Raw genomic sequence first — 15,389 nt, 5'->3', positions numbered from 1 at the left:
TCCATAAATAAAACTCTACACATGACCTTCCCACCCTCCCCAAGTTATATTCCTTGCACCAAGAAGTAGTCAAGATTAATTGCATCTACAGGATACAGAGATCACAAAAAATGTTGTTTGTAGGCTTTCTAGAAAACAAAGGATTTGGTGCCCAGGTAGGAGGAATCAAGGGGGCCACAGGACACTTGTTTCACAACCTCAATGAGACATAAGCCTGCTAAGCAACAGCCCCAGTTATTAGTACTGCTTCCAAACCCATTACACTCCTCAAATACATGTCTCCTCCAAGAAATGGGAAACCGCAGATAGCCCAGAAAAGCAATCTGTTCCAGGCTGCTATAATCTTCTGGAGACAAAAGTCCAGCTGCTTGATTCTATGATTCTATCATAAAATAGAAGTAAGTTGGTAGAAATCATGCTTCTCCACAAAATTTAAACTCAGAAAATTTAAGCCAGTGGAGGGTTCTAATTTCATTTTGCTATATTTCTTCTTAGTGAAAACATTTTGAAAAAGTGAAAAAGCTCTCCCATAAATGTGTTATCCATCCCTGCCATAGGCTGGAGTACCCTACCTCTTAATTCCCCAGAGAAATAAGATTAAGACACCAAGTGTAATTCAAATTTCAATAATTTGTATTAGGATCTTATCATCGTATAGATTCAAAATGCTCCATCCTCCAAATTCAATTCAACAATTGTTCAGTGACCATGTATAAGATATATAAAAATATATATAATGAAAGTCTGAAAAATTTTAGTTCAACTTAAAACTTAGAAATACCATCATTGCAAGAAGCAGGCTCTCCAAGTACAGTATCTGTATATGAGTTGCTTGCTTCCTCCCTTGCCCAGCCCCACGCCAAGCCACATCAGAGGTTCTGTGTAGAGCAATGAACACACAAAATTAAATCAGAAACTAGAATAACCAAAAGATACATATTTTAGTAAGAAGGAGACCCTATTTATTATGAAGTCCATAGAATAACCAATGTTGGAGGAATTCAGAGATGGCTATGAGGGTGGCAAGCACTGCTCTGCAGTTCAGCTCTGGACAGACACTGGACAATGGCAGCTCTCCATTCTGTCACACTATCTGCAAGCCAGTTTTCAGTTTTATGCTACAGTCCAAACTGTCTATAATTTATTTTGAAGCACAGAGCTCAAGGAGTTATTTAGAAGCCAGATAACATATCTTTAAGCATTTTTTTTAACTGTTCATGGAACACTGTAGCAGATAAACAAAAAGTATATAAAGACAAACCAAAAAAGATATGCAAAGGTTGGGTTGGAGTAGGAATCAATAAAGAAAGAGAAAGTAGGGGTATAGAAAGAATTCAAGGATTACTTGAAAAAATTCATCAGCAATAAAACATACAGGATTTGTAAAAAGCCTGGTCAAAAGGAACACAGGAGAGATATAAAGTATTCATTTTGTAAACCAATTCAAATCCTAAGTGGTCAGTACCATATGACAACTATGCCAAAGGAAACCAATACTAGAGGCCTTAGGAATCCATTGATTCCAAGGCTTATAGAAGCTTATAGGCTGGATTTATCACACCATTAACTCCCAAGTCCCAAAGGAGCCATGACAGGTTAAGAAAAATTCAGCAAGGATGAAAAGCACACCAGCATAGCATTCTAAGCAGAAAAAGACCCAGAAAGAGAACAGAGTGCTAACACACCAGATTCTGAGGAGCTAACAGAACTGCAGGTCAAGAAACCAAGAAGTATCAGAAAAGGTCTAGGCACAAACCAGAAACCACTTCAGTACTTAGATCTAAGGGACTTGACTAGAGTGAATCGGGTACTCAGCTTAAGAAAGAGCTGGGAAGCTATGGGGACAGTAAGAACACCCATTAACTACAGGAAGCTGGTGAGATGTCACCCTAGGCTGGAGGGAAAAGAGAAGAGGATGTGTTTCTGGAGACCAGGGCTATGCCACCAGGCAGAAACTACAACCATGACAGGCCAGTTTTTGCTGGCAGGAGCTGGGGCTGTGCAGATGCACATGCCAGCAGAGATGATGGCACATGAATCAGGGGTGGTGGGGGAGAACATTCTCTTTTCCTGGCTCCCATACTGAGTCTCACAGGAGCCTAACAAAGAGCAATCCATGGGGGTCAGCCCTCCGTGATGCTGAGCAGAACAGAAGTGGAAGAATGGATCTGTGGGCAAAGAGGCCCAAGACTGGTATATCTTTCCTCAGTTTATCTAGTTCAACACTTCTCAAACTTTGAAGTACAGGCATAGAACCTGGGAATCTTATTAAAATGCAAATTTTGCTTCAGAAAATCTGGTGTAGGGCCTAAGGATGTGCATTTCTAATGAGTTTCAGATGCTGCTGATGCTGCTATCCCATGGACTGTTCTCTGAATCATCATGATGTTGCGCACCCAAATGAAAAACTGAGATCTAATCAAAATAATCCAGCTCCAGTAAGATCAAGGAAATTAAAATGGAATGGACAGGCATAAGCATGGCTGGGGCAAGATTGCCCCCTGCTAATACCCCACAGTATTTTTTCCACTACAACATCAGATTTGCATGGTTCAAGGGTTTTATTTTTATGTCTTGATACTAATATAATCCAGTAAATTTTCACTGCATGCCTGCTCTGTGAGTAGCAGTGTTCTAGGGGTTGGTTCACAGAATGATAAAGAGACAGTCATTGCCCAGAACTTGTCCCCTGCTTTTCTGTGCATACCTGCTGACAGAAAGAAGGAGAAGTGAATAGCACCAAACTCAGATGGTGATGAATGCTGTGAAAGAAACAAACCAAGTGTTACCATAGCACAGAGAAAAACAAATTTCATTCTGATTGTGAACTGGGAGATAGGGTGTTGGTGAAAAGGAAGGCTTCAGGGTAGATTCTGACAAAGGCCCAACAACCAAAGGCATCTGGGATGATAGGGCAAGGCAGGCAAAGGCCAAGAGATGCAACAAACCCAATGTCCTAGGGAACGCAGGGCAGGGACCAACAAGATATCTGAGATATCTGACAGGTAAGGCTGAGGGTGTGTAGGGGGGTGGAGGCAGAGGAGGAGATTAGTGTTTTTAGAGGCCAGGCAAGGATTTTAGAATTTAATTTACAGAAAATGAAGAGTTAAGGATTTTTTTTAAACCAGTATGAGAAACATGATCAAATCCACAGTCTAAAAAATAACTGGCACTAAGAGTCACCCCCAAGAGAACCGCTTTTGTTGCTCGGATGTGGCCCCTCTCTCTCGGTCAACAGGACAAGCAAACTCACTGCCCTTCCCCCTGTCTACGTGGGACATGACTCCCAGGGGTGTAAACCTCCCTGGCAATGTGGGACAGAGATGTTAGAATGAGCTGGAACTCAGCATCAAGGGATTGAGGAAACCTTCTCGACCAAAAGGGGGAAGAGTGAAATGAGACAAAATGAAGTGTCAACAGCTGAGAGATTCCAAACAGAGTCAAGAGGTTATCCTGGAGGTTATTCTTACACATAATATAGATATCACCTTTTTAGTTAAGGTGTAATGAAGAGGCTGGAGGGAATGGCCTGAAAATGTAGAGCAGTGTTCCAGTAGCCATGTTTCTTGAAGATGATTGTATAATGATACAGCTTTAGCAATGTGACTGTGATTGTGAAAACCTTGTGTCTGATGCTCCTTTTATCTACCTTATTGACAGATGAGTAAAACATATGAATTAAAAATAAATAAATAATAGGGGGAACAAATGTTAAAATAAATTTAGTAGATTGAAATGCTAGTGATCAATGAAAGGGAGGGGTAAGGGGTATGAATTTTTTTCTGTTTCCTTTTTCTTTTTCTGAATTGATACAAATGTTCTAAGAAATGATCATGATGATGAATATACAACTATGTGATGTTATTGTGAGTTACTGATTATATATCAAGAATGGAATGATCATATGGTAAGAATGTTGGTGTTTGTATGTTCTTAAGTTTAATTTAAAAAAAATGCAAAATGCAAAATAATACAGCCACTCTGGGAAATAGCTCACAGTTTCTAAGAAACATATGACCCAGCAGGCCACTCCTGGGCATTTATCCCAGAGAAATGAAAATAAATAAATAAATAAATGGCAGCACAACATCAGGTAGATTACTGGCAAGAGAATGAAGACCTAGAGTACATTGGAGTAAATGATAAAACTCTCATTTCCTAACTACATAAGACCTGCTTCTTCAAGAGAAACACACTTCCTACTGTTATTAATTACTTTGAAAATAACCCCCAGCACCTTCTTATCTCTTACCCTGTTAGCATGGCCGTAAGGAAGACATTACCATTCATGATCATTTCCAAGCTCGGAAACTTGGGTATGTGAGAATAGTGGACACAATGCCCTGACCCAGGGAGTCCAAAAGGGAATAGAAATACAGATTCAAATTCTATGGTCAAAGCCTGTGGCTCTATTCATTAAGCCCACACTGCCATGAGCTCTGCTGAAAACAGCCAGCATCTTTTCCTCAGAGCAGTATAGGCCAAGCAACCTTTCATCCTCCCTCCAGCTCATTCACCAGGACCTTGGATTTCATTCATCCAGGACAAAAGGAGCCGAAGTCTGGATGCAAAAAGAAAGGAACAAAGCAAATCATTGGCTACTGAGAATCGAAGAGCTAAGGACAATGATTTTCAGGGCAATTTAAGGGACTTTTGAGGCTAATTCTGACTTCAAGGGATGTTTGCATTAAACACTGACTTCAGACTCCTATCTCTCAATGACAGTGGAGGTCCCCCTATATTCTGGAAGCAACTCCTCATGGGGTTTGCTGGAAAACTAATCTCATGTTTCATAAGTAGAATGCAGAGAACAGAAGAACACAGCACAGTTAGTTTAGCAAGGACAAACAAAATCACCGTGATCATTAAGATGATGGTTTTGACTCTTTTCATCAGTCCTCTCTTGTTCAAACAATTCCCATGAGTCTCCTCTGAAATGACTCATCTGTAAAGTAGGGCAAGAAAAGGCAACAAGGCATGCTTCTTGCTGTGCTAATAAACACAAATTGGGCCTTATATCTCCTTCAATACCCGGGATGTTTTGACTCTCTTCAGTTTTCTCCCTGAAGGTCTCTCCTTGTATGTTTATAGAGTTTGAGGCTCAAAGGAAGGCTGACTGACAAACTGACAGAGTAAAACACAGCACCCTGATGATGAAAATAATTCTGGGAATTTGCTGCTTCACTGGGCCTGTTTCTACAAAAGCAAGTTCCCAAAATTTAGATTCTTATTTTAAGATGGCATGTATAGACTAAACTGTTAGTCCCACAGTAGGATTATACATTTAGAATCTTATGATGGCCTTGTTAGGGATGAAATACATTTTTTCACCCCTTGACTTTCACTTCAGCCAAGTGAATTGCTTTGCTCATTGGGGAGTTAACAGACTTGATTCAAGCAGAGGCTTGCAATGGGTTTGCCTGATGAAGCCTGCCTGCTGTACCTTGGCCATGACCATGAGGAGAATATGCTTCAGGTAAATAAGTGGACCAAAGAGCGTGAGAGACTCAGAGGGCATACATGGACCCCACCTACAGCCTGTATCCAAATCCAGCCAACCTCGACTCACCTGCCCATGCATGAGGGAAAATCAACCATTGTTGTTTTAATCCACTGAGTTGGGGGTGAGCTTTATGGAGCATTATTGGATCAATAGCTGACTGATGGCACAGACAGCAGAAATTTGGGAAAGGAATTATACAAACCACATAGGCACAAACTCATTGAATGACAATTCTTTTCCCCATTAATTTCCAAAGAATGTTTCCCAAAAAAGTGTTTGAGTGGCCCTCTTCTTCACTTCGGCCCTTAGGAATTGTCTTCCAGTAATATATGAAGATAACCCTTAAAATATCAAACATGAGCAGAAAGGACAAAAGATTTAAAGCACAAAAAACAGCAGAGAAATTTAAAATGGGCTTGCAAGGTCAAGAGAAAGGAAAAATTTTAAATATCATTAGCCTTTCTTATAACCTTTAACACCTAGCACAAATTGCATATTTTTTCTTCTCATCTAAAAAGTTATAAAGATCAAAATAATGAGATCTATGAAAAATAGCAGCAGAATCAAAAGAGGATTTAGCTTCAGGGCCCAGAACTGCCCTGTGAGAAAAAGTATAAGAAAAAGCCCAGGGGGTTCAGCATGGAGAACTCCAGTGTGAATTTTTTCCAGAGATGATAAAAAAAAGCCCCCCCTTAGTCACAAGGAGAGACACCACAGCAGCAGAAGGAGAAATGAATATTAAATCTTTCCATTTATTGTCGCACCGCCTCGTGCTAACAGGACAAGGTATACTAAGGACATTCCAAATAATTAACTATGTGATTTGTTTTTCCTTATCCAAAGCAGATCTTTGTCCTTCCTCTTTGGCAAATTTGCCCAGGAAAAGGTACATAATGCCACGTGAGGGTCAATGATGTTGCCTTCATGGGTCAGGGGTTTTGGCACTACTTCTGAGAGTCGATGCAACTTAAACTGTGACAAATACTCCTACCTTTTGTGGTGCTTATTTTGTGGCTGCTCTGAAAGGCAAGTAACACCTTTATTCGGTTTTCTGCACAAAAATCTTTCAACAAAGGAAATGCTGAGGAAGTACCTCAAAATAATACATTATCACCATAATCGGGAAGAAAAGGGGAAATCCTGGACACAGCAGCCCTCACTTACTGCCGTGATTTCTGTAGCTAGAAATATCTCTAAGACCATCACACCCCATCACCATTAGGAATTGAGTATAACCTCTGGCCTCATGAGAAACTGTCTCTCTCTCACACAGAGCAGGCCATGTTGCCTAAATGTATAAGGAGAACTTTAAATATATAATGCCAGCCCCACTCTTGGAGAGTGTTACCAGACATAGAACCCCAGGCTGATCTAGGCCTCAAGAATTTACTGCTATGAAACATTTGTGCTTGAGTGCTCCATTTTCACATGAAAGGGATCCAAGTTAGGGTCCTGCCAAGACACACAGTTAAAGCTCATCTATCTAGCCTTGCCAATATTAGATTCAGATTTTAATCCCTTAGGAAAATTTTACCTCAAAAGACCTCAAAAACAAACCTTGGATTCAATAGCCTCTGAATCACCTTCTCTCATGCATAAAGTCAGGCAGATACTATCAAAGCACAAAATTGAGTGTGAGCCTCAAATCTGGTGTAGCTGATGCCCAAAAAATGATAAAGGTTTTCTACTAACTCTACAGAAAATGGGAACAAAAAGAAACATGCATTTTAAAACACAGTGTGAAAAATGGAGGCCATTATTGAATGTCCTTTCACAATATATCTTAACAGAAATGCAGACTTTCACTATTCAACCCCCAAGACAAGGAAAAAGTTCTGATAGGAAATTACTAGTTTAGAAATTCATAGAATCTAGCCATGCTATGCAAGAATATTCTATAATATTGCCATGGGAAGCACTCATATAATGTATCACTTTTATAGAATTCTAGTATTTGCTGAGTCAAAGAATGAAAACTTCAAAATGTGAAAGCAGACAACTTACGTAGCAACATGACCTGTATGCATAAAAACACACAGTTATGTTTGTTCTGACTTTGTACATTCAAGTTACCCTTGTTATATCTGATATGAATGAAATAAAGTCTTAATTAGAGATGCTAAAAAGCCCCACACAGTTTTAAAACCTAAAAGCTCCCATCACATCCCTTTACCAGCTGCCCTTATTCCTATTCCTTTATTAACTAACAGCCCCCATTCCCACTCTCTTAATGTCTAATGGTCCCCATTCCCATCCCTTCAAAACAAAGTTGGCTCCACGGATCATAACTTAGCCAAAGCACACAACAGCCATGGTTCAGGGGAAGGGGGAGTTTTACCTAATTAAGCCATAATAGTATGACTGAGACACTTTCTACAGTCCTTACTTTCAATATATTTTGGGTTTCATTCCACTTATTTGTCCATTCCTTGGTCAACTCTTCAACCTAGAAGGAAAAACAAATATGTATGTGATTGCTCCATTAGAAAATAATGATGATTTTATGCAATAAGTTTCTAAATTTTCACAGCTTATGGAAGAATGTACTATAATTATTTTTAATCAGATAGCAATTTTTGTTCCTGATATATATCACCAAATATATATCAATATAGATATATCATTCCTTTTTTTCCTTCATTTCCCTTTTCAGGTACCAGTTTTTACTTCTCAATGAATTAATTGCTAGGATCATTAAAACATTTTCTATAACTACCAGAATATTTCCATTAACTTTGAGAAGCTAGAAGTTATTTCCACCTGCGCTTTGTTCAACAATTGGGAACATTTCCCCCCACCCCCCCATCTGATCTCATCATATATTGTAGCAAATATATGATCTCATCATATATTGTAGCAAAGGAAAGAACAGACAAAAATTTATCAAGTTGCCTAGCTTTTACAACAGTCTTTTTCGTGATGTACTTAAATAAAAGTTACTTTCCTGGATGTTAAGCAAAATTACAAATTCAAGGATGACAACATCCCATTAAGTGGGTTAAACTTTCCTGACTATACTTTAGGTCCAAAGAAACAGAGAGTTACTTTTTTTTCTAATTAGATGTGGTGATTAAATCACCTTGGATGCATGAGTTTTCTTTTAGGAGATAATTTGCTTTTGTAGTTAATGAATAGAGTTTATAAATCTCTACTATCTTAAAAAAAAAAAAAAGACAGTTCTTTAATTGACTCTTTTAGAAAAGGAAAAATCTTTTGATAAAAATCAGCTTCTATCCAGTCTGCTGTAACTTGGTGGGGGGGCGGGGGGGGGGACGTTCCCAATTGTTGAACAAAGCACAGGTGGAAAGAACTTCTAGCTTCTCAAAGTTAATGGAAATATTCTAGTAGTTATAGAAAATGTTTTAGTGATCCTAGCGATTAATTCATCGAGAAGTGAAAACTGGTACCTGAAAAGGGAAGTGAGGGAAAAAAAAAATGAATGAAAAATGAGTTGTGTGGGAAGGGATACAACCTAGCCCTAAAAGAGAGTAACTTCAGAGAGATTGGGAGAGAATAACTCTCCTTCAAAGTCTTTCCTATCTTTATCATTCCCGCCACCTCCTGGCTCCCGACAGCAGTCACCATCCTATTTAAACCTATTGGTCTTCCTATCACTAATAAGTCACCCTAGTAACCAAGCCAAAATGAATACAAAGAATGCATGTGCTTGTACTCTCACTGCTAAGAGGAAGATACTTTCCACACGCCATTAAGTAAAGTAATCTGAAAGGACACTCGTGTCAGCAACCTTTGCAAAGAAGGCATCTGTTATTGAGAATGGAAGAGCTGGAGTGATGATTCGTCCAAGAGGAAAACCAAAACATAACCTCATCACCACCTGTATTTAATCATTCAGTGGCAGTTCATTTTACTCCTTACCTCCAAATTTACTGTAGGAGTTCTATGTTAACATTTTTTTAATAATGTCTCTTTCTTTTTACTAGTTACTGTCAAAATTTATCATCTTCTTGATGAAAAAAACAAAAGAAACAGGACTAAAGAGCTTTTCTAACTCAGATTTTTGCTCATCTGTTTTAACAGTTTGAAGAGATTGTAATGACTTATCCAGAACAAGTCAAGACACTCCTGTCCTTCATGTCAGTACTTTACTTCAGTGATATTCCAACCCCACAGAACTCTAATAAGAGCAATAAAAGTTCCCTGAATATTGTGGGTGCTTTGTTTTGGAAAAGCTTTCATAAAGGGAATATTCTTATGCCTCCTGTCCCTACAGAGAGGGAAGATTGGTGTGCTAAATTTACTAGTACATATTAACCAGTTAACACATTCTTATTGCCAGTAAATGATTTCACCTTCCTCCAACAGATATATTCTCATTTAAGAAATGTGAAGTCAATCAATCCTTTTCCAATTTGATCCTAACTGTAATTTTAAAATTACAAATATATTGGAGCTTTATTTTACCATTGCTTTTTGTGTGTGTGTGTTTGGTTCATGGTCCAGGAATTGAACCCATATTTCCCGCATGTAAGGTGAGCATTCTACCACTGAACCACTACTATTGCTTTTAAATCAAATAATCTTCATGTATAACATTAATAAAAAATGCAAATGTTACGATACCAACTCTAAAACTCTATCAGTGTGAGCAGGTGATGAGATTTACAGCCAACCAAATGGAAAACAATTAAAAAGGGTCAACAAAAAGCTAGTGGAAATTTAGAAAATAATATGAACAAGACAGGCAATCATATCTGTCACAGCATGTGCAAGGGCAATCATATCTGTCACAGCATGTGCAATGCATTCAAATTAAAATATTTACTGTTTCTATTAACTTGTTATGCATTCCCGAAAACTATTATTAAGAAACAATTTAAGACTATACTCATTTCATAGCACTCAAAATTTGAATTTCAAGCACTGAAAAACAAAATTTCATGAGAAAAATAGGGTTTAAGAAGCTAATGTTTACTGTGGTAGTTAGATTCAGTTGTTAAGTTGGCCAGGTGAAGGTTCCTAGTTCTGTTGCTGTGGACATGAGCCAATGATATGAACCTCATCTATTGCTCATTACATCTGCAGTCGGCTAAGAGGTGTGCCTGCTGCAAAGAATGATATTTGAGTTAATTGGCTGGTGCTTAAATGAGAGAGCTCAACGTAGCACAGCCCAAGCAGCTCAGCATACCTCATCTCAGTACTCGCAGCTAGCCCAGGCCTTTGGAGATGCAGAAAGAAGTCACCCCAGGGAAAGCTGTTGGAAACCAGAGGCCTGGAGAGAAGGCCAGCAGAGACCATCCTGTGCTTTCCCATATAAGAAAGAACCTCAGTTGAAAGTTGGCTGCCTTTCCTCTGAAGAACTAACAAAATAAATGCCCTTTTATTAAAAGCCAATCTGTCTCTGGTGTGTTGCATTCTGGCAGCTAGCAAACTAGAACATTTACTAATGCTATTATCAGCATAATTATTCAAGGAAGTGTCAGTTTCCTAACTATATCTCCATTTATATCTTCAATATCGTGTATTCTTGAAAAAGTTTTTACCAATGGAATCCAGTTTTCTTTCTCAAATTAATTTTAACCATTCAACACTGAATAAAATACACTCCAAAAATTGTTCATAATGCTCATCTCTTTTCACTTCATTCGTTAGTTTTTTGTTTTTTTTTTTTAAATAAAAGCATAGAACCAGGTCAGCCATGAAACTGATTTCCCAAAAGCACTAACACAGAGAACACTGGCTTCAGTCCATAACATCTCTAGAGCTATTCTCTCTTCCCATTAGTCACAGCTACTCTCCTTCTCTGTCTCAAATTTCCTCCAGCTTAAGAGAATTAAGCATTACTTAGAGCAAGCAGTTAAAGATTCCCCAAATGCTGTACTTCTCACAGAAACAAAGTGACAGGGGTGACGAAGAATTAAACGATGGTCAATGCTAAGCCCCCACTACTTTTTAGTGACTGCAACACAGACCACCGCATGGAACTCCTATCTACTATGATTCCCCAAGGGGCCTTCGCTGCTTGGTCAAGAGGGTCTGAGTTGGAATTTTAACTGCAGTTAACCATTACATGATGGACTAACTCCACTTACATCTCACGGAAGGGGATGAGATAGCTAAGAAGTCACCTAACTTTTTTTCTTTTAAAAAGATCGCTTTGAAGTAGGGGTGAGAGGTAATCAAAAATAATGAAGAAAGAAACTGAGTCTTAAATGAGACTCATTAAATGAGCATGCACTAAAACAACAGTGAAAGGTAGGATTTTAAAAAGTAACAAATCAAAGTATCACTTACTCTTGCTTCATTCTGTTGAAGTTTCTCCTCCATACTTAAAGCCGTGGGGGAATCTAAGAGTGCAATCTACAATTTAAACCATAAAAGAGATCAGTAATTAGTAAACAGCAATCATCTAGAATGAGGATTTTTCCATGTATATAGTTAATTATCAAAAATTTCCAAATAAATTATTAAACAGATGTGAAAGTAATATCACTTCCCAAGAAATACATAAATTATGACCAAGTCTTTTATCCATGGGAAACATATCTCATAATGAGCTAAGGCATCCTGGTAAACCTAAATGTACAATACAAATCAGCAAAGCAAAAGACAAAGACAAGTATAATATACTGGCCTCTTACCAAAATCAAACCTGACCTAAATCCCTAGGTCCTAAAGGAAATGTCTGTTCTAATAGGCATAAAGTACAAAACTCAAAAAAGTAAAAAGCATAAGTCTTCTTAGAAATTCATCAACACTGAACATGAAATGACATCAACTTTCACTGCTGGATGGTATTCCAGGTATGGCCTGGCTGCACCACAATTATTTACCCATTCTCTTACCAATGTTGCAGACATATAAAGATTGACATGAGTATGATAAACACCAAGATTGGGTTAGACCTGGGGCCAGAGGGCAGGTAGACACAAGAGAGAAAAATGGAACCAGACAGGGGCACATAAAGGGCTTCAAATGTATCCACAGCATTTTAATCCTAAAGGTGAGTGGTGGGTCCACAGTGCTCACTGTTCTTTATACTTTTCTTAGGGCCCAAAAAAGGTAAAAGACAAAATTTCTTAAAAGGAAGTTTTCCTTCCAGAGGCAATCAGTGTTATCAACTTGTAGTTATTTAGGTCATATGCAAGCATGTTTTTGTTGTTTCTTTAAACACAAATGGTATAAACTCTATTCTGAATATTGGCTTTGTCACTTAACAACTTATCTTAGGAAAAATTCAATGCAAATAAATCCCCCTTATTCTTTTTAAAAATTCCAATTCCTTTGTACAATATTCCATTGTATAGTATTGCTTATGTCAATATTCTATTAATAGAAATGCAGTCTCTTCTAATCTTTTGCTTCACTGCAATGCTACAAAGAAGATCCTTATATCAACTGCCTACATATATGGTATATCAATAGGATGAATTCCTAAAAGGGGAATTTGTGAGATACCTCTATGTGTGTTTTTTTAATTGCCAAATTGCCCTTCCCAGACTGAGGCTGTACATTTCTTTCCTTACTATTTATTTTTCAATTTCTACTCAAACAAAGGTAACATCCACAAAGCCGTCTTCTAAGGTCCAGTTAAACATTCAAACTAACAAGGCTACCAAGACTATACCTCACATCTGTCCACTCAGCAGGAAGCCGAGCCTACCCATAGGGAAGTTATGACTGTTTCTCCTCCCAGGTGAGGCCCTTGGAGCAGTCGGAGTTTTCCATGTGGTACTCTAGGAGCTACTCTCACTGGCCTTCTCAGTAGCTGCTAACATGTGAGTGAGTGGCCAATATTCACACCGTGTATAGGGTGGGGTCCACCTTGGCTTTGAAGTCCATGCCCCACAGAAGCTATATGCATCTCATATAATATGAGAAGTCTTTGCTTCCTCACTTTTGTTGCTTATTTCATTCCTATATTGTTGCATTTTCATGTTATTTCACTAATAATCATAGCTCCAAACTGGAAACTCTCCAAATGCCATCAAAAGTTGAACAGATAAATGAGTTGGAACATTTTTGCAGGATGGCATAGCAGAAAACAATGAGAATAAATGATCTACAAAAACACACAACAACATGAATGAAGCTCACAAAGAGCATATATTGTATGATTCCAAGTATATAAAGAATAAAAACAGGCAAAACTAATCTATGCTTTTAGAAGTCCAGACAGTGGTTACTCTTGTGTAGAGGGGCAGGTAGCACTGAAAAGGAGGATTAAGGCTTCTAGGGTGGCATAATGCTCTGTTTCTTGAATTGAGTGAGGGTTAGATGGGTGAATTTAGCTTGTGAACATTCACTGAACTGTATAGAAACAATATGTAATTTTTCTATACTTCAATAAAAAGTTTATAAATATATAAATTTATAAGTATAATATAAATTATTTATAAATTTATATTCTATGTACATAAACTACTACATATATACTACTTCAATAGTTTATAAATATATAAATTTACATTTTATATGCATAAACTAGACATATACATCTCTAGATATAATAGAAACGAATATGTTAGAATCTTTTGCTTTATTTAAACTTCTTTTAAAACTCCAATGCACATGGCATTTTGCAATGACAAATACATACAATTATTAAAAGTAGGAAGTGATTTTTATTTAGCTTCTCTTAAATAAATAACCCTAGAAATAGACTCTGATTTGAGTAAGTAAACATCGTTGATGAAGCAATGGAAGCCTTTAGAATAGACTATTATGGTAATACAGTCATGTTCTCAGATAAATTTACACAAGAATGTTAATGAGCATTTAAGAAAACTTGCTTGTTTTATTAAGCATCACAAATTCAATTAATTTCGGATAAGCCCATATTGTCTTACAGTGTAATAAAATGGTTTCAATGGGATTCACATTGTTATTATAATATATTGTTTAGCAAATAATTTTATCTTCAAACGTGTCCCAAACACGTTTCCATCTGTCTCCATCCTCACCCCAAAATGAGAGCAACAAAGTACTCCCTTCATTATGGCAGTGGTCTCTGGTCACAAAAGAAGCAAGAGAAAAAAGACCACAAAATAGAGTGAAACTGGCACACCTAACCCCTCTGAAGACATTCTTCATGGAGAATTTGCAAAAATTTTAATAAATTAAAGTTTTTCTGCCCACGGAATAAGGCTCCTTTCAAAGATTTCCTCAGTTTAATTTAAAAAGGCTAATCTTTCTTTTATTCCTTCATTCTTATCACTTAGTAAGAGTTAAGTATGAGAAGTCATCCCTAGAATTTTCCAAATACAACATAAAATAGTCTAGGTGATCCTAGCAAATCATCTTTAAATGCTTACTCTGAATAATAGTTTTAAAACACTGAAAAAAGACCTAACTAACTAGGTATATAAATGAAAATAATCCTTTTGATTCATGTCATAAGTTAAGTGAGCCTAATGAAATCTCATCCAACTGGAGTATTCATTTTGACAACTTTCATTCACACGCCAGAAGCACCAAATGATAAAGTAAAATGGATGTGAATGTATTTTTAAGCACAAAGAACAATTCCTATTCATCTGTTGTCCACCATCTGATCACAAAGAACTGTCTGGTATATTTCGGACACACAGAACTCACAAAGTTTTCTGTACTGTCAATATTTTCATAGTTCAAACAATTTATGAGATGTCCAAGGGTTTCAAGTACCATAAATTCCTAGAGGGAAAGTACTGCTTTAGAGAGACCACTTTGCATTTAAAGAAAAGTAGGTTTTTAAGGATACATTTAAAATACCCATTCATGGGTGGAGAAAACAAGAGGAAATGGGTCTTTGTTTCTATCTCCAGGCTAATGTCGACATTCAAAAAGCTATCCTTTATCCTTGATTTTCTTTCAAAGGTAGGCTTTGTACACAACAACCGCTAAACCTACCAGAATTTAACTCACACTATTCAACAGAGAATGC

General features: G+C 37.5%; 1 protein-coding gene across 9 annotated transcripts in view; it reads right to left on the bottom strand.

Annotated features, from left to right (window-relative positions):
• Window positions 1–15,389, bottom strand: part of KIF16B (kinesin family member 16B) — a 370,689-nt gene that overhangs the window by 291,869 nt on the left and 63,431 nt on the right. For all 9 annotated transcript variants that reach the window (XM_077115060.1, XM_077115069.1, XM_077115063.1 and 6 more), the window contains exons 11-12: window positions 11,759–11,824; window positions 7,890–7,949 (exon numbers count right to left, since the gene is read on the bottom strand). In XM_077115060.1, the coding sequence (XP_076971175.1) occupies window positions 7,890–7,949; window positions 11,759–11,824 (126 nt within the window). The remainder of the gene's footprint in view (window positions 1–7,889; window positions 7,950–11,758; window positions 11,825–15,389) is intronic.

This window comes from Tamandua tetradactyla, chromosome 1, assembly GCF_023851605.1.
Source record: "Tamandua tetradactyla isolate mTamTet1 chromosome 1, mTamTet1.pri, whole genome shotgun sequence".
NCBI lineage: Eukaryota > Metazoa > Chordata > Mammalia > Pilosa > Myrmecophagidae > Tamandua > Tamandua tetradactyla.
The sequence above is the reverse complement of the archived record's forward strand: the minus strand, read 5'-3'. Positions and strand labels throughout refer to the sequence as shown.